The sequence below is a fragment of the Urocitellus parryii genome, chromosome 5, assembly GCF_045843805.1.
Source record: "Urocitellus parryii isolate mUroPar1 chromosome 5, mUroPar1.hap1, whole genome shotgun sequence".
Taxonomy (NCBI): Eukaryota; Metazoa; Chordata; class Mammalia; order Rodentia; family Sciuridae; genus Urocitellus; species Urocitellus parryii.
The window spans coordinates 9,981,611-10,001,428 of NC_135535.1; the positions used below are offsets into that span (position 1 = coordinate 9,981,611).

Sequence of the window (19,818 nt, forward strand, 5' to 3'; positions counted from 1 at the left end):
TGAAGAGTTGAATGGGTTAATGGCATTATCACACAGGATAAAACTGGAATTCTCTAAAAGTGACAACAAGGGCAATCAGAACAGGATTATTAATTGGAACCAAGGTGGGGTCATCAGGCGCCTATGGTGTCCATTAAACAGATTTTGGTTTTCCAAGGGCATTCGCCCATGGGAGGTGCAGGAGTTCTCAGGCCTAAGGAGAGAGTCAGGAAGCCTGGCAGACACCTTCTTTCCTTCTTCTGTGGGGAGGAAGCCAGAGGGGAAGATCCCACCCAGAAAACCTTTGTGCCTAACCTGCGTCACTTCCAGCTTTACTGTGTTTTAGAAAGCTACACACAACTCAGCGAATGTTATCGTGGTGAGAAGTCTGCAGTGTCCCTGTCAGTGTTTCCACCTTGAGAAACAAGACCCAGTGCTTGCTGGCAAACTCAGAACATAGAAAAGGTTGAAATAATTAAAGGGCTGGGGTTGTGGCTCAGCGGTAGAGCGCTGGTCCCGAACGCAAGAAACCCTGGGTTCAATCCTCAGACCACATAAAAAATAAATGAGTGAAATAAAGGCATTCTGTCCAACTACAACTATAAAATAAATATTTGAAAATAATAAAAAATGTTTTAAAAAAGAATTAAAATCACCCCACTTTCACAGTCAAGAAATGATTTGTCGAAGTTTGGGTGGATGTTCGGGCGAGAACTGTGTTATCTCATTGTTCACTTACGCTCCGTCAAATACACTTACCCTCAAAATTGAAGTTAGTCATAGGAAAATCAGAGAAGTCCTAAACAGAGCCCTGGTGCTCTGTCTCAAGTTCCCCGCAGGAAAGATGAAGGTCCCAGTCTGTATCCTGGATCACCACCATGGCACGAGTGGTGGACAGGGTACTGGGCTGAGCCTCAGAAACTGGGTGACAGCCTCCAGTGGGTCACTCGCTCTCTCTGAGGCCCCCCCTCCCCATACCCCTTCCCTCCTCCCAGTGCCACAAGACTCAGGGGAGTTCCCAGGTTAGAAAGCCTTGAGCCACCCCCCAGGCAAGGGCGTGGCTTGGAGTGTGAGCTGGTCACTGAAGAAGGCTGGAGAGGGCGGTTGTGTGTATGTGAGTGCGGTGCCTCTGTGTGTGTGTGTGTTGCTTTTTTTTTTTTTTAATAAGAGTCACTTTTCTTTTTTTTTTTTAAAGAGGAGAGAGAGAGAGAGAGAAAGAGAGAGAGAGAGAGAATTTTTAATATTTATTTTCTAGTTCTCGGTGGACACAACATCTTTGTTGGTATGTGGTGCTGAGGATCGAACCCGGGCCGCACGCATGCCAGGCGAGCGCGCTACCGCTTGAGCCACATCCCCAGCCCTGCTTTTTTTTTTTTTTTTTTTTAAACTTTTTTTTTAGTTGTCAATGTACCTTTATTTCACTTATTTATATTCACTGCTGAGAATTGAACCCAGGGCCTCACACTGCTAGGTGAGTGCTCCGTGACTGAGCCACAACTCCAGCCCCTGCTACTGCTTTTCTAGTAGATGGATGCAATACTTTATTTAATTTATTTATTTCTATGTGATGCTAAGGGGTGGGCCCAGTGCCTTACATGTTCGAGGCCAGCGCTCCACCACTGAGCCCCAGCCCAGCCCCCTGGGTTGCTTCTTTCTCAGTCTGGAGTCTGTTGGGGGATCCTTCTGAAGACTTGCTCCTTGCTGCAAAGCCCTAGTCTGTGGTCATGCTGTCCCACAGTGGTTGAATCCCCCTCCCCACACAGCAGGTGGAGTGAGACCTCCAGATGTTACTGCATCTGTCACCCTGAAAGGGATTTTCAGATCAGACAGCTTCCCCACCCTGAGGGACATATGGTACTTTTATTTTTCTCCTGCTGCAACCCCTGTGGACAGTCTGCACTGAGGGTGGCCCTGTCCTGCTGGCAAGGGGCTGAGAACTTCCACTCTTTGGGCGGGGCCGTTCCCCCAAGCCCGCTGGGTCATCATTTACAGAAAAGCTCCCAGAGAAAAATAACCCCGTGGTGTGCTGTAGCCCCTGGCAGAGCCTCCTGGTTTCTGCCTCCCACACCCGTGGTGTCCGCTTTATCTGGGATGGGCAGTGAAGCTGGGTGCCCGCACAGCACAGTGACAGGGGTTGGCAAAGGCTGTGTGAGGGTATTAATATTAATATTAGCAACTAACTGTATTAATTTTGTCCTCACTGGAATTTTCGTAGGGCTTTGCCAATTACATTTCATATTTATCTTTTCATTTAATATTCCCAATGGCCAGGAACCTTGAAAGAATTATTATTATTTATTTTTTGATACTGTAGATTGAACCCAGGGGTGCTTTACCACTGTTCTACTTCTCCAGCCCTTTTTATCTTTTAATTAAATAATTAATTATTATTTTTTAAGTTGTAGTTGAACACAATACCTTTTATTTATTTATTTATGTTTATGTGATTCCGAGGATCAAACCCAGCGCCTTGCACATGCTAGGCGAGTGCTCTACCACTGAGCCACAACCCCAACCCCTTATTTTTTATTTTGAGGCAGGGTCTTACTAAGTTGTTTAGGGCTTTGCTAAATTACTGAGGCTGGCTTTGAACTTAATGATCTCCTGTCATGGCGTCTGGAGTTGAGTTGCTGGGATTACAGGTGTGTGCTACCAGGCCAAGCTATTATTATTGTTGTTGTTATTTTGTAGATGAAGAGACTGATGCTCAGAGGGTGAATTTCCTGAGATCCTGGGGATGGAAGCACCCAACTTTCTGTCCCTTTCTGTCTTGAGTGGTCACCCCAACACTTCCTGCCCACGGAGAACGTGTGGCAAACTAGAAAGCCCAGCACCTTGGATTGCTGCCTGGACTGTGAAACGTATTGGCAGGATTCAGGTCAAAACAGTGGGGGCCCCAGATGCTCTGCCGAGGTGTGCTGCGCAGGATTGCTTGGGACAGGTGGAGGTCTGGGGAGAGCTTTTCAGGTAGTGAGACCACCTGGAGCACATAGGCCCGGGACCCAGGCAACTCTAACTGAGGTTGAGGGAGCCTTCCTGGGGCTCTTGGAGTCCCTGCCTCACCTCCAGGAGATGGCAGTGCATCTGTATGTGAGTTTCTCAAGGGGGTTTAAACAAATAGGACTTGTGAAAATCTGGATTCCAAGACAGTGGGTATTTACTTTATGAAGGATGGTTGATGCACCGTGTGTCGATTAGAAAATTATAATAGCCACAGCCCGGGTGCAGTGAGGTGTGAGTTCCCGGAGGCTCAGCCAGTAGAGCTGGGTGGTGCAGGCCGGCAGGGGAGGAGGGTTCTTTCTCTCGGGGGCATCTTTCACCCAGCCGGGGCGAAGACCTTTCCTTTTATCCACACTCATTAGCAGGGGCCCTCGTTTGGGAGGTGGCAGGAAGCCCTGTCCTGCTCACTGCATATGTTCAGCTGTCCTCATCCTCAGGGAAGACACTCAGTTTCCTTCTGGAGATTTCTTCCATTCTCCGTGGGTCACTAGCTTGAGCAATGCTTAGATGGCAACAGCTGTTGAGCACATGAGTTATGTAACAGGTTTGTGATGGGCCAGGAACAGAGCCAGTCAGAGTGAGTGTGGGCACCCCCTGTTGGTCCCCTCTTGCCTGTGGGGGCTTTGTTTTTTTTTTTTTTTTCTTCTCTCTTGAACAAATCCTGCTCTTTGACATGGAAAAAAAAAGAGTGATCCTGGGTGTCCCTCACAGCTGCGATGGCCTGAAGCTTTTGCAGTGGAGGAGCGGTAGGTGCACCCTGCTGGGCTGTGCTAGTCTGGGAGCTGACTGCCCTTGGGCTTTGGGATCTGCCCCGCTGCTCCCTGCCAAGCCCACCCACTCCTCCTCTGTGCACTGGCACCTTTACCCAAGAAGGCCAGTTACAGCTGAGTGTGTGGGGACCCAGTCTGTCCCTTTGTGCTAACCCTGGGACCAGAACATCAGAGCCAGAGCTGGGAAGGACTGAGAGGCCTAGTGGGTTTAACCTTTTTTTTTTTAAATCCAATCCCGTTTTTGACTGCTGGAAATCAAACGCAGGGCCTCACACATACTAGGCAAGCACTGTACCACTGAGCTACATCCCAGCTCCAGGGCTAGCCTCTTACCTAGTTAGGAAAGCAACTTTGACCAGAGACTGAGCAAGTTGGGGATCATCTGGGTCTAGCACAGTCTCCTGACTCAGAGCTCTGCTTGCTGAAACTCAGCTTTTCTCTACCATTTCTTCCTCTGGACATCTTAAAACTACACATGGTCAGTATTGTATCTGACTTTGAAGTTCATTTCTTGGATGAACAGTTTAGGTATATTCTGCCTCTCTAGTGATAGGTCTCAAAACTACATTTCTTACACCTGGCAACTGTACTTCTAGGAATTTATCGTATGGATGTGTTAACACAGGTGCAGATGACTTATTTGCAAAATTAGTCATTGCTGCCTTGTTTGGAATAACATAAGATTGGATGCTCCCAGGCATAGTGGCTGCCTGTAATCCCAGCAGCTCCTGAGGCTGAGACTGGAGGATCTAGTTCAAAGTTCAAAGTCAGCCCCAGCAACAGAGAAGCATGCGAAGCAACTCAGTGAGACCCAGTCTCTAAATAGAATACAAATTAGAGCTGGGAATATGGCTCAATGGTCAAGAAGTGCCCCTGAGTTCAATCCCCAGTACCCCCCCCAAAAAAAAAAAAATTGGATGCAACTTTGTGTCCATTCAGAGGGAGCCATAAATTATGGCCCATTTAAATCACAGAAGATGCACAGCTGTAAATAATAAAGTGAGGATGCCACATGCTGAGACAGAACAATCTCTAAGATGAGCTGTGAGAGAAGCAAGCACAGGACACTGGGTCTAAAAGCCAACCTTTGCATAAAAGTGCTTATGTGTATACAGAGCATCTCCAGCTAGGGGTATTTGTTTACTTGTTTGTTTTGCAGTACTGGGGCTTGAGCCCTGGGATGCTCTGCCACTGAGCTACATCCCCAACCCTTTTTTAACTTAATTTTTTTATTTTTAAGATCTTGTATTTTTCTAGTACCAAGAATTGAACCAGGGGTACTGAGCCACATCCTCGGCTGGGTGGACTTTGACATGTGCATATACCTGAGTAACCCTCTGTCCTGGAGAGGCAGGCTGCGCTAGACCCCAGCATATGCAGGCTCCCATAGCCCTGGGGACCTGCTGCACATGCCTCCACACAGGTGCTTCTTAAGCCTGCTTCTGAGCCCCCTCAATAGCAGCCAAGAGAGCACTCTGGCAGTTGGCTTCTTGCCTCTGACGGACAGCCAGGTGGCCCGCTGGTCCGGGTTGTGTGCGGTCCTTTGTTCTGTTCCCTGTAGCAGAGGTGTTTGTGTTTGAGCATCTCCCATTCACGCATCCACAGCCTCTTCTGCAGCCTCTTCTGTGGAGTGTCTTGTGCTTGCCCTCCGGCTGCTGCATGTGCACAGCGGTGGGGTGGGGCTGGCTCTCCCACTCACTCCCTGTTTACAGGAATGAAGCTCAGCTTGGGGTCTCTCCTCAGGTGTCTTGGGGTGGAGCTGAGCTTCCTGCTGGCAGGGTCTCAGGGGACAGTCTCAGGGGCAGCTATGGGGTTTTGGACTTAGACACCTTCTCCCATGGGCATAGTAGTATTGGGGTTCAGGACTTTGCACTCATTTGTTCAGTGCCAGAGGGGATTTTAGCTGGCTGGAAAAGTGGTCACGTGTACAGGGGCTCAGAGACAGCATTGGCTGGGTGCTGTGGCACATTCCTGTAATCCCAGCTGCTTGGGAGGCTGAGGCAGGAGGATTACAAGTTTAGTAAACTTAAACTTAGTAAGGTCCTGTCTCAAGATTCAGAAAGGATTGGGGGTGTAGCTTAGAGGTAAAAGAGCTCTTGCCTACCATGCTCAAAACCCTAGCTTTGATCCCCAACAGGGTGCGCGCACACACACACCTTGGTCCATTGGTTCTAATTTGGGAGAAAACTAGAGTGATCAAAATTCAGGCTGGTATGTAGTAAGAAGATGAACTCCGAGGCTGAATTCAGTGGTCCTTTCTGAAAGCCTCTGGAGCTCTGTTGGTCCTAGTCATTCCTTGTTTCCTCCCTTGAGTGTTGGGAACATAAATGGATAATTTTTTCTTGGAGGCTGAGAGACTTGAGGACTATGGCCCCCGACGGGAGAGCTGTGGAGCCCAGAGTGGCCTGGGCTGGTTGGTGTGCTTGGCAGGCAGTGGGAGCGAGATGTGGACCCCTATGGCCACGCGTGGGCATGTGATCCCGGCCCACCAGGCAGAGCTGCAAGTGCGGGCTGCTCCTTCCCTCCAAGCCCCTCTGGAGAAGGAGCAGGCTGTGGTTGCAGACCTGTGTCCATGTGGGTCTGCCTCCCCTCTAAAGGCAGCCACCCAGCCACTGCTAACAGCCCGAATGGCCCCTGAGGCAGGAGAGCTCGCTGTCATTCCCAGGCAGCCCAAGTGGGGACAGCAGGGTCAGTTCAGATTAACAGTGCCCAGTCAGATTCCACCTCGAGTTATGTGGAGATGGAAGTTCCTCTGTGGGTAAGAAATGCAAGAGCAAAAACCGACCCAGGGTGCTTAACATTCCAGAGATGTTCCTGAGAACTTGCCAGTTTAGCTCTGTCTGTGGGTGGCAGCTGCCTAGCGCATGTGAGGCACTGCGTTTGATCCTCAGCATCACAAAAAAATAAATAAGATAAAGGTATTGTGTCCACCTACAACTAAAAAAAAAAAAAAGGCAAACTAGGCTGGGGATGTAGCTTGGTGGTACGGTGTTGAGGCCTGGGTTTGATCCCCAGGACAAAACAAGCAAACAAACTAACAACAGAGCAGGCCACCAGAGACAGGACTGGCCTGGGTCTCGGAGACCGTTGGGAACATAAATCCCACAGCCTGACCTGAGGATGAAATGACAGGGAGGGAGGAGCACTAATGTCAGGTGACATCACATGTGTCAGGCCCTGGCGTGGACTTCCTGTCAACATGTGCATCCCCACAGCTGCCCTGAGGTGATACGGCTGCACGCCCATTTTACAGATGAGGATGCAGCACAGAGAGGTTGTGAACTTGCCTAGGCCACACAGCTGCGAAGTGGTGGAGATGGGAGTCCAGGCCAGGTGGTCTGGCTTCAGGGCCAGGGCTCTTGCAGCCTTGGAAATCTGGGGATTGGTCTGATAGCGCAGGGAGGGTGGTGTGAGGAATCAGGGCAAACTGCCTCTGGCCTCACATGTAGGCTCGATGCTCCTGGTGTCACAACAGATTATGAGACACTTGGTGACTCAGAGCACAAATGCTGATCAGTTTTTGGATTTAGAAAACCAAAGTGTCTCACTGGGCTGAATGGAGGTGCAGCAGGGCCGGGCCTCCCCTGGAGGCTCTGTGGGAGGAGCTGGTTCCACACCTTTCCGGTGTCAGGAGGCTGCCGCATTATTTGACTGCGGCCCCTCCTCTCTCTACCGAGGCAGCACCAGAGCATCTTCTGCTCCTCAGCTGTCACACCGCCTTCTTCACACCCGGGGGTCCAGGGTGGCCCATCTCCAGATCCCCAAGTCAGCACACCTGCAGAGGCCCCTTGGCCATGACGGGGACATGTTCTCAGGTTCAGGGCTAGGACATGCACCTCAGCCCATCATGTGTGGCTTAAAGGGTGGACGACAATGAGGTGTCCCTCAAACACGAAGTGAAAATGACTCAGAATAGAATCAGGCTGAGGTGGTGAAGCGCTCTGGGATGCTCAGATCCAAGGTGGCGGCGGCCAGGGGCCTTTATGTAGCTTCATGGCTTGTCTGGAAATGGATGGTGTTTGGGGAAGAAGGATCAGTCAGAGCCCTTCTGTGTTGGAGAAGTATGCAGATGGGCATGTTCTGGGGGACATGGGAGTCTGCATCAGTTTTCTGGGCTTGGTGTAGTTCAGGCTTCCTGTGGCTGGCTGAAGTTTACTCCACACCACCTCCCCTTCCTGCTACCCTGTCCTCTGATGTCCTGGTGGCTGGTTCAACTTCATTGGCTGTCTGGTGAGAGGTAGAGGGGACATTTGTAAGTTGACCGCTCACTCTGACTTGTTGGATAAACTGGGCTTGCCTCAGCCAGTTCCTCATTCCCTGCAGCTCCAGGCCCTGGAGCCTGGACCTTGGGCCAGAGAGGCCTTGTGGCTTGTGGCTCCGTGGGGCCAGCCTCCTGCTGCTCTTCAAGGCTCTTCAGAGAACTCGCGTACCTGCCTGGGTGCTCTGCCTGGATCAGACCCACTGCTCATGGCTGTCAGAGGGCTTTGTGAGCTGGAGAGCACCCTTCGCCCCGCCGTGAGGTTCATCCCACAGCTGGTACTGTGCTCTCCACACCCGCCTATCCAGCATCCACAGGCGACACGTTGTCTCCATGCCTTTGTCCATGCTGTGTCCTCTGTCCCTAAAGCAGCTGTTCAGCAAATACTTTTCAGCATCCACTGTTAGCCAGTCCCTGAGCCAGAGGCATGGTGGGGACCAAGGAGGATCCCATCCTGCTTTCTTGGAGCCTGCCTCTTCAAGAGGAGTTCAGTGACCAAATACAATCTCAGTTGTGGTAAAGGCTGCAAAAGAAAATAGCAGGCCAGGGAAAATGTGGCATGCTAAACATAATGAGGGATGGATGGGTGGTAGTTGGGGACAGAGCCAGTGAGAACCAGGGACCATTCCAGTCCCCAGGGCTTGTGTGCTGATGGAGGGTCACAGTTTTAGAGTTGGAAGGAACTGTAAAGGGCAGACATCACTGTTCCCTTGTCCAGCCAAGGCATGTTGGGGGCCGGCTGTGTCCAGGACCTGAGATGGACGTACCTAAGACAATCAGGAAGAAGACAGGTGAGGGGAGCACCCTGCAGGTGCCTGGGACAGTGTCCCTCACCCAGGGAGCATCTAGCTGTGTCTGGGGGGGGGCCTCCTTATGCCAGAAGCAAACAGCAAGTTGACTGAGCATCCTGGTTGGTGGGAACATCTCTGTCTTAGCAGACTCACCTTCCCACTGTCCCCACCAGGTGGGTTGTGCTGCGCCCTGAAGAAGCCCATTGCAGGTGCCCTTGCCCTTGTTGGCGTGGCCTCTCTACCCTGGGAGACTGTGGATGGACTCAGCCTCCATCATCTGTCCTCCCCAGCTTCCCCCACTCCAGCCAAACACCTTCCCTTCGGCCATGGGGAGGATCCCGGTGACAGAGAGCCCATGGAGTATAGGCCAGGTGCTCAGTCCCCAGGCGGCTGCATGGTTCTCTTCTCTCCCAGATGCCTGCAGATGCCTGGCCTTGTGCTGAGTCAGCGAGACACAGGAACAGGGCAGCTGCCCCTTTCAGTACTGTGGAGTGAGCACAGGCAGCCACAGTGTTGGGGATGAGTTAAGAGGGGACGGTTATGGGCCTGCAAGGACCAGAGGTTAAGGCACATGGGCAAGGGCTGGGCCCAGCCTGCTGGCACTCAGACAGGTGACTGGGAAGAGAGGCCATTGCCATGGACTCCCTGCCAAGGAGCCAGGCCCATGTCCCTTGGCCAGCTCCTGACGTCTTTTGAGTGGATTTCCGTTCCAGACTGGGGGGTACTGTCACGTTTGAAAGTCAGCATACGTCAGCCACCCAGGAGGTGGTCTGGCAGCTCCAGAGGACCACCCTGGCCATACCCCTTCTGCCCTGTTCTGGAATCCAGAGCACTCAGTAATCCCGAAGGCTTTTCCTAAGTCTGCAGCAGACTAATTTCGTGGCAAAAATCTGACCTGAATTGATGCAAGTCTAATTATAGTCTTTATAAATATCTTGCCTGGGGTGATCAGCGCATCTTTCCCTGTGTGAGTTCTGTGTATCTGATTTTTGGGGGCTGCCCACACCCCTGTGGGAGTGTCACATTGTGCACAGCACTGTAGTTCTCTCTGAAGTCTAGAACATTCTGAGATCCTAACCTCATTTGGATTGGGCTCAAAGGCCATGGTGACAGGACATTGCACACCTGTACTCTGCTCCCCGAGGAGCAAAGTCAGACTCCAGTCACCCTCCCAGGCCCAACTCAGGTGACCGGTGTGAGGTTCCAGTTCTACTCCCTCACTCAGGGCCTGGGACAAAGAGCAGCCTGCGGGCAGCGGGCAGCTGAGGAGTGGCTGCGTGGGTGGGCAGGTGGGTCACCGAGGGGCTGGGCTGGTGCTTGGCTTTGTATCTGCTTGATCTGAGGCCTTGGCTGGGGAGCTGGAGGCTCGTGTGGGGCAGTGTCCAGGGAAGAACAGGACAGGGGCAGAGGGGCTGGAACGGGGAGTGGCGTTTGCCCTTGGGAAGCCTTTGGCCTGAGCCCAGTGCTTGTGGCATCAGGCTTCTTGGGTCACAGGTTCTTCCCAGGAACAAGAAAACAAAGCTTTTGGAGCACCCCCACCTCCCCAGCGTGTGGGCACTGATGTGGGTAGAGGGCTCTGCTGGGTGGCCTCCTTGTGTGCAGGACACTGCCCCAGGTGGAGTCGGAGACAGCAGGAGACAGGGCAGTTGAGCTTCTTGAAGGTACCCGCACCTGGTCCCTGCGCCCGGCTGTCCGGGCAGTGCGCTCCTGCAGGAGGCCGCCTCTGCAGGGCCCTGCTCCGCCTTGGGTTGGTTTCTCCTGGGCCTTCCCTGAGAAGGATCCCGGCCCTGGCCACGGACCGCATTCAGAGGAAGCTTCGTTGGCCCTTTCCAAGTCTGGTGACTATTTCACTCCCTTCCCCTGAACACGCAAAGGGCTGGTTGAAGTTTGGCTAGTACATTTCCATCCTCCCTGCTGCCAGTCAGATGGTTTTATAAATGAAACAAAAGGTATTTTTTTTTTTAAGATCTTAACACGAGTCCAAAACGCGCTCAAATGCTTTGGAAAATTTGTAACAGATTAGTAAATTCTGTTACATAGTTTTTTAGTTTAGATATGAGAGTTTTGGCATTTGTTTTTAAATCAGTGTCAGACATACTTTAAAAAAAAAAATCCTGTAATAGTAGAAACATTCCAAATATACATTTTCTGAATGTTCGCTCTAGCCCAGGTCTCAGAGCAGTGTCTTCTCATTCATTATGACAACACACCCCTCCTATGCAAGGACATCTTAAACATGCTTAGAGATGTTTTGAAACCAGCACTAAGAAGCATATCTTCAACAGCCAATTGTGGAAAAGGCAGCCAAATGTGTTGAAAAATTTTTGTAAAAGGAAAATGTAACTGTTGTTATGTTCATTTTTTTAAAAAAATCTTTTTTAGTTGTCAGTGGGTGATTATTTTATTTATATGCCGAGAATTGAACCCAGTGCCTGACACATGCTAGGCAAGTGCTCTACTGCTGAGTCACACACAGCCCCAGCCCATTTCGTTCATTTATTTATTTGTTTGTTTTGTGGTGCTGGGGATTGAACCTAGGGCCTTATGCATGTGAGGCTAGCCCTCTACCAATGGAGCTATAGCCCCAGCCACTAGGTTCATTTTTTGATATTAGTTCTTTGTGGTGCTGAGGATTGAACCCAGGACCTTGGGAACGCTGCTGGAGTGCTCTCCCAGTGAGCCAGTCCCAGCCCCTGTTATATTGGTGGTGTTGCTTTTCCAACCCTGAGCTACATCCCTAGCACCCCCATCTTTTTTTCTTTTGGGGGTACCAGAGATTGAATTCAGAGGCACTCGACCACTGAGCCACATGCCCAGCCCTATTTTGTATTTATGTAGAGACAGGGTCTCACTGAGTTGCTTAGTGCCTCACTGTTGCTGAGGCTGGCTTGGAACTCGCCATCCTCCTGCCTCCCTCTCCTGAGCAGTTAGGATTACAGGTGTGTGCTCAGCCACCCCACCTTTTCTAGAATATCGAGACGAAGTTTCACTAGGTTGCCAAGGCTGGCCTCCGATGTGTGCTCTTCCTGCCTTGGCCTCTGAGTCACTGGGATGGCAGCCGGTGCCACTGCGCTGGCCTAGGTTGTCAGTTCTGCGCGCTCTTTCGCTGCTTTTCCACGAGATTACCAGTAAATCTCTGATCAGTTCCTCAGTTGCTTCCCATCTCAGTACAGATTTTTGTAAAAGAGTCTACAGTTCCACTGTCTGAAGCGTTTTATGGGAAATTTCAGACACAGGCGAGCAGTCGTGGGAGTGACTGTAGCCTCCGAGTTGCCGCTGGGTGTGGTGCCATTGCATCTTCCCCTCTCCCGCTTCAGAAAGAAAACTCCAAGCTGGACCAGGTGGTGTGCACCTGTGATCCCAGTCCTCGGAGGCGGCCTGGGTAATGCAGAGAGACTGTGTCTCCAAAAAAAAGAAAGAAACTCCCAGAGGCTGCCAGGTTATTTTTATCTTTAAAAGATGGCAGTATGTATTTCTACCTGATAGAGAATTTTAAAATAATTGGAGCCTCACAGGAAGTTACATACATAGCATCAAGGGCCCACGGGCCTTCTCCCAGATGCCTCCTGTGGTGACGTTGTTTCTCTGGCTGTAGTGACATCAAAGCCAGGACATGGACATGAAAACAGCACTAGGAACTGGACTACAGACCACTGGGCGCTCACTGCTTGCTCAGGGGGAGTGTGTTGTGTGTATGGTTTGGTCACTTTTAGATTCATGAGCCACACCACTGTCAGCAGGCAACTGTTTCCCTACCTGGAGGGAACTCCCACACGGCCCTTGTCACTGCCACTGATGTCTGCCAGCCACTGGCCTGTGTGCCTTCTTTATGGTGTGTCATTTTGAGACCTCTTTTTGTGTGTGCTGGGGATGGAACTCAGGGGTACTCTACCACTGAGCTGTACCCGCAGCCTTTTTATTTTTTATTTTGAGGCAGGGTCTTGCCATCCTCATGCCTCAGCCTCCTGAATCATTGGGAATACAGGCATGCACCACTGTGCCTGGCTTAGAATGTTCTGTAGATGGAATCCTACAGTATGTGGCCTCCTGAGATTGGCTAGCTTCATTAAACATCCTGCCTGGGGTCCCATACCGATTGCTGTGGGTATCAGTAGCGCCTGGTCTTTTACTGCCAGGCAGGTTTCTATGGCCAAGACGCGTCGTGGAGTGTGTTTGATCTTCACCTGTTGAAGGGCAGGTCTTTGGTTGTTTGCAGGTTTTAGCAATTACAGGTGTAGGAGTGTGGAGGTTTTAGTGTGGACATCAGTTTTTGTTTCTCTAGGGGGAACAGTAACCATGGAGTTGTGTGGCAGATGTGTGTTTGTTTTATAAGAAACTTCCAAGTTGTTGCCCAGAGTAGCTTGTGCTGGATGCTTCTTGCCACAAAGAGTCAGCTCATGTATTCCGCCCATTTTCTAATCTCCCATAATTGCCCCTCAACTATCATTTTTTTGGTCCTGGGGTTTGAACCCAGGGGCACTCGACCACTGAGCCACATCCCCAGCCCTTTTTTGTATTTTATTTATTTAAAGACAGGGTCTTACTCAGTTGCTAAGGGCCTCCCTCAATTGCCGAGCCTGGCTTTGAACTCATGATCCTCCTGCCTTAGTCTCCTGAGCAGCTGGGATTACAGGCGTGTGCCACCGTGCCCAGCCCACCTTTGTTTTTAAGCCACTAAATTGTTTAGAGCCCAGGCCACTTGTCCCATGGACTGTCCCACTGTCCAGGATGGCCATTGCTTTTCATGGTGTCATGAATGCTGTTCCTGTGTCTCTTTTTCCTGGATATTGGTGGTTAGTTCTGGAGGCTTGGCTAGATTCCACCTCGACAGGCCACAAGTCCTGCCCAGGGTGGGGCCTCATGCTCACAGTATATCCCTCCGGGAGCCTTGGGATGGGGGGCTGCCTCATGTTAGTGGTACTGATGTTGCCCTGCGCCCACGGCTTGATCTGTGCATTGCCAGGTTTTCCATCAACACTTCACTGACCTCCTTTTTTTTTTTTTTTTTTTTGTACCAGGGATTGAACTCAGGGGCACTGGACCACTGACCCACATGCCCAGCCCTATTTTGTATTTTATTTAGAGACAGGGTCTCACTGAGTTGCTTAGTGCCTCACTTTTGCTGAGGCTGGCTTTGAACTCACAGTCCTGCCTCAGCCTCCCAAGCTGCCGGGATTACAGGTGTACGCCATTGCGCCCAGGGGGTGCTTAACCACTGAGCCACATCCCCAGCTCTTTTTATATTTTATTTTGAGACAGGGACTTGCCAAATTGCTCTGGACCTCACTAAGTTGCTGAGTCTGGCTTTGAACTCGTGATCTTCATGCCTCAGCTTCCCCAGCTGCTGGGATTACAGGTGTGCACCACTGCGTCTGGCTCACCTCTAGTTTTATCATCAAGTTATATCATTATTTGTATTAGGAATTAAAAAATAGTCACTTTTTTTTCTGTTGGTCTGTCTGCATTTATTAATAGGACTTCTGTAACCTGGAACTTTCCCTTGTCAATTGTGACTTATCCTGGAATATTATAGATGAGGGAAACTAAGGCTTCGAAGGAAGTCACTTGAGCAAACTCGCAGACGGCAAGGTCTGGTAGGAATTCCGTCCATGACTTCAGGGAGTTCACTTGGTTATGCTGCTAAAGACCCGGCCCCAAAGTTCCCATCACTGGGCCAGGCCAGCAGGCCAGGGTTCTCATTTCTCATCAGTGCAGAGGGGTAGGGTCTCCAGGTACCCCTGTCCTTCAGTGCGAGCAGAGTGGCTGTGAGCCCCCACGGCTGAGGCTAGGTCTGCTGTGCTCAGCAGGAATCCAGCAGCCTCACAACATGTATTCAGCATCTTGTATCAGGGCCTCTGCCTGTTCTAGGCAGAAGTTACGGTGTGATCGGTTGAGAAAATAATGGGAGTTGGTGTGGTGTCTATGGTCCACGCCTGTGATCTAACAACTCCCAGGCACTCAGAAGGCTGAGGCAGGAGGATCACAAGTTTGAGCCATCCTCAGCAACTTAGTAAAACCCTCTCTCAAAGTAGAATTAAAAAGGGCTGGAGATGTAACTCGATGATAGAGTACCCCTGGGTTCAATCTGGGTACTGGAAGAAAAAATAGAAAGAGGCCCTTCTAGATCTCTTGTATCCCCCCATCTTGGGGTCCATAGACGGCACCGAGAAAGGGGAGCCATGGAGGGCCCCCTTCACCAGGGGAGCAAAGGAGCCGGCTGCACCGGGCACAGTTATCTTTGCTTTCCAAGGCCTGGGGCTGGGTGTGGGGAGACAAGAGCCCCTTTCCAGGGAGGTTCCTCCCCAAGTATGAAAGGATTGGGCCCCAGTGTCTATTCCTGTCCCGTCCAGCACACGCTGGGCAGTCTGCAGGGCCTAGCACAGAGCAGACTTTGTGTGCTGCTCTGGGTCCAGGGAGCAAAGCCACCCCTGCCTTGAAGAGGTGCCAGCACTGGCCACTCACAGACACTGGGCCTTGCGACTGTGAGCCAGGATCTTGCTCTAAGTATTTTGGGGTTACTATAAAAGCCCTGGGATCATTTGGTGCTTCTGGGGAGCACTGCAAACCTAAATTCTGCATCTCTTCCCTTACCTCCAAAATGTAGATAATGCTACTTACTCAGAAGGCCCAGAAAAGACATTTGGGAAAAATGTGAAGGGTTAGGGGTATCTTGGCTTCCCTGCTCCTCCATTTCCCATGTTTATTCATTTAATTTGCAATGATAGACAAATGTGGTGATTTACAACCCAAATCTTTTTGAGGAAACATTTCTGGCACTGGTTTTCAACCTAGCAGCCATGCTTACAGAGCTATTATTAGATTGTCACTGTCTTCTTTTTTTTTTTTTTTTTAAGAACTTGCCACCAGTCTTTATATAGACACCTCCATTTTTGAGTTTCTTAATATAGATGCCTTCTCCAGTTTTGAGTTTTTAATCAGTTCTTAGTCGGTGTGTTAGGGACATTTCTATGTAAGAAAATAGGAATGCGAGGGCTCTGTGTGGGTGCCCATTCAGAGCAGGAGCCAGTGGCTTATGGAGGCAGAGGATGCTGGAGACCCTGGCGAGAAGCCAGGCCCAGGCAGGAGGTGAGTGAGCAGCAGGCCAGGGAGCCTCTGGATCACAGGGTCAGGCCCGGTGCTGGCACACTGGGAGAGCCAGGGAACCCTCCTGGTGTCACTGTGTTCTGGTTGGATATCAGCTTGTGGACTTGGAAGGGACCCTGGAAGGATGACTTGGGGTTCAGGTCAAAATGCTGATTGAGTCCTGGGCTTGGGGATGCCCTGGTCCTGCAGCAGATCCTCTGGGGCCCCGTGAACCTGCACCAGGGCAGGTGGGAGCTGGGATCCTTGCTCCGTCCAGGCTCCTTCCACAGCAGCCTCTCTGCTTTGTTCCTGGATTTCCTCAGCTGTCCTTGGGTTCATGATTGGTAGTTAGGCTTCCAGGTCACTGGAAGCACTGACCAGCCTGGCTCCAGGGGGCAACACTACAAAAGGTCATACGCTATCCTGTTTTCCCCATTTCTAGAGTCTGGGAAGTGCAGGATCAAGCCTTGGCAGATTCTGTGTCTGGTGAGGACCCCCATCTGCTTTCCTCACCGTGTCCTCATGGGCAGAGGGCAGTGTCTCTCTTGGACTTTTTAATTTTATTTCTTTTTTGTATGGGGGTAGGTACTGGGGATTGAACCCAGAGGCGCTTTCCACTGTGCCATATCCCCAGCCCTTTTATTTTTAATTTATTTGTTGATGAACCATTTAATTTAGTTGTTGATGAACCTTTATTTTATTTATTTCTTTTTTAAAAAGATTGATGTGATTTTTTTATACCTTTATTTTATTTATTTATTTTTATGTGGTGCTGAGGATCGAACCCAGCACCTCGCACATGCTAGACAAGTGCTCTTCCACTGAGCCCAGCCCCATCCCTTATTCATTTCTCTATATGTGGTGCTGAGAACCAAATCCAGTGCCTCACACATGCTGGGCAAGTTCTCTACCACTGAGCCACAACCCCACCCCTTATTTTTCATTTTGAGACAGGGTCTCACTGAGTTGCTTAGTGCCTCTTTTTTGCTGAGGCTGGCTTTGAACTCATGATCCTCCTGCCTCAGCCTCCCAAGCTGCTAGTATTATAGCCGTGCGCCACTGTGCCAAGCTCTTTGGGTTACTCTTTGTGTGTGTGTGTGTGTGGGGGGGGGTGTGGTGCTGGGATTGAACCCAGGGCCTTATGCATGCCAGGCAAGCACTCTATCAATTGAGCTACATCCCCAGCCCTCTTTGGGTTATTTTTTAATGTGAAATTATTTATTTATTACCAGGGACACTGAAGTCACACTAGATGCTCTGCCTGGGACCTGTTTTCTTTCTAGAAAGACATTTCTTCTACTGAGAAGCCTCGTTGTGTCCCATACCTTCAGCTTCCCTTTCCCATCCAGGATTTTCTTGGTGCCACTCTCCATAATCCTTTGTTATTCTTTGCTTTCTCTGTGAGGCATCTCAAATTCCTTTTGAAATAAGAAATGAAAATCAGTAAATAATAAAAGTGAATAGCAGCAGGATATGGTGGTGCACACCTGTCATCCCAGTGACTTGGGAGGCTGAAGCAGGAGGATCATGAGTTCAAGGTGAGCTAGAGTAACTTAGTGAGACCCTGTCTCAAAATAAAAAATAAAAAGGGCTGGGGATGTGGCTCAGTGGTAAAAGACCCCTGGGTTCCATTTCCAGTACCAAAATAAATTTAAATAAATAACTCTAGGTACATGTAAGACTACACATGTGGTGTGACGCTACATCGTGTGCAACCATAGAAATGTAAAGTTGTGGGCTGGGGATGTGGCTCAAGCGGTAGCGCGCTTGCCTGGCAAGCATGCGGCCTGGGTTCGATCCTCAGCACCACATACAAACAAAGATGTTGTGTCTGCCGAAAACTAAAAAATAAATATTAAAAACTCTCTCTCTCTCTCTCTCTCTCTCTCTCTCTCTCTCTCTCTGTCTCTCTCTTTAAAAAAAAAAAAAAATGTAAAGTTGTGCTGCAATTGTGTACAGTGAATCAAAATGCAGTCTGCTGTCACATCTACCTAATTAAAATAAATAAATAAATTTTAAAAAATAATAAAAATTCAGCATAAATAGCCTGGGTGCTACATTCAGTGCTCAGTACTGGGGGCTCAGGGGGTCTTGCCTCATAGTAGGCAGGAGGGTAAATGGGTGATTAAAAGATATGGATAGAAGGGTCTAGTGGGAGAAGGTGCACAGGGCAGGCTTCTAGGAAGGGAGCTTCAGGAGCAGAGTTACAAGATGAGCAGTTTGGAGGTTGGGTGGGGCTCAGGGCCGGGCATTTGCCTGCAGTGTGTGAGGCACTGGGTTCCATCCCCAGCATTGGGGAAAAAAAAAAAAAGCAGTTTGAAGGTGCAGAAATTGGGAGAAGGCATAAAGTTACCACAATGGCACAGCTTGGGGGGTGAGGAATGGGTGTCAGCTATTAAGAAAATTGAGGAGAAATGGTAAAGAAAAAATGCAGGCCCTTTAAGGAGGTGACCTGATCAATAAAGTGATTTTACTGTGTCCAGCAGGTGCTTACAGAATGCTCTGTTGCCCACCTCTATTCCAAGTGCTGCAGAACAGAGCCTGTGCCCTCAGGGAGCTTGCATTCTATTTGGGGACAGTGGTGACAGCTAATAGGTAATATGAGTAAATATAGTTGGTTAGACAGAGTCAGATATTTTGAGTGTCCTGGAAAAAAATAAAGCAGAGGGGTCATGTGTGCCATTGGGGGAGGGCCATGTTGGAGCCGGTGGTCAAGGTAGAGGCCTGAAGGAAGGGTGGCGTGAGCCACGTGGCTGGGCAGAGGAAGGGGCCATTGCACAGGCCCGGCGACAGGAGCAGGGGTGGTGTGTTCAAGGGGTCCGTGTAGCTGGGCGTCTGTCGGGGTGGGAATTGTAGTAGCTGAGATCAGAGGGGTATGGCAGGCCCTCAGGGTATTCTGTGGCCAGTGAGGACATCCGCTTAGTCCAGGAGCTGGGAGCTATGGGAGAGTTTTGGCAGAGGAAGGGCCTGGTCTGGCTAAGGTCTCAAGGCTCACAAGACTGCCATGTGGCCTGGACTGTAGGCAAGGGCAGAGCTGACGATTGGGGTCACGGTGGCTCACGGAGGTGGCACAGGGCCTGGAGGACTCTTTCCGATGCCGCCACTCACCTGGGATCTCTTCTCTCCAGGCTAGCTGTCCCCATTCCCAGGGTTTCTCTTAGAGAGCCTCCTGCTGGTGGGCACCATGACAGTAAGGGGGGCTGCGCTGGCCCCAGGCCCAGCGTTGCCTACAACTGCAGCAGCTTCACCCAGCGTCTCTGTGACCCCCGAGGGGAGCCCCACAGCCATGGAACAGCCTGTGTTCCTGATGACCACCGCTGCTCAGGCCATCTCTGGCTTCTTCGTTTGGACAGCCCTGCTCATCACCTGCCACCAGGTACACAGCCTGTCTGGGCCCCTCAAGAAGGATCCTGAGGGGTTTCTAGTCTTAACAAGATATGGCTGGGGTAGGCACGCCAGGCTAGAGGAGCCTGGTAACCCAAAATTCTCGGCACCTCCCCTGGTAGAGCTAGTTTCCTGCTCATGTCCGGCTCAGCCGCGCGCCGGTCAGGTTGGCTTTTGCGGCTCGAGCATCAGCGGGCTTCAAGGCTTCGTTCTTCTGACCACGAGGTAGATGGGGTGTGGGAGGCACCTGGGTACTTGACCACCTCAACCCAGAAATGACACAGAGGGGTCATGGCCATCACTGTCACTTCTGCTCACCTGTCACTGGCTGGACTGGTCTTGTGTCCAGCCTAAGCTACAGGGAGTTGCAGTGCAGGGACCCCTTGCAGAGGAGAAGCTTCAGAGCCCAAGAGCAGGGGGAGAGCTGGTTGGTCACATGCAAGTTGGTGGGAGGACAGGGAAAGAAGTTAAGTCTCCTATTTCTTGTGCCCTTGGCCCCAGAGGGGCTGGTGTGGGCCGGCTGGGCCTGGGCAGCTGGGAGGAGGTTGGCAGC

At 50.7% G+C, this 19,818-nt stretch overlaps 1 protein-coding gene across 2 annotated transcripts in view; it reads left to right on the top strand.

Moving 5' to 3' along the window:
• Positions 1-19,818, top strand: part of Tmem184b (transmembrane protein 184B) — a 44,475-nt gene that overhangs the window by 4,942 nt on the left and 19,715 nt on the right. For both annotated transcript variants that reach the window (XM_026411479.2, XM_026411480.2), the window contains exon 2: positions 19,010-19,257. In XM_026411479.2, the coding sequence (XP_026267264.2) occupies positions 19,066-19,257 (192 nt within the window). In that variant the 5' untranslated portion in view covers positions 19,010-19,065. The remainder of the gene's footprint in view (positions 1-19,009; positions 19,258-19,818) is intronic.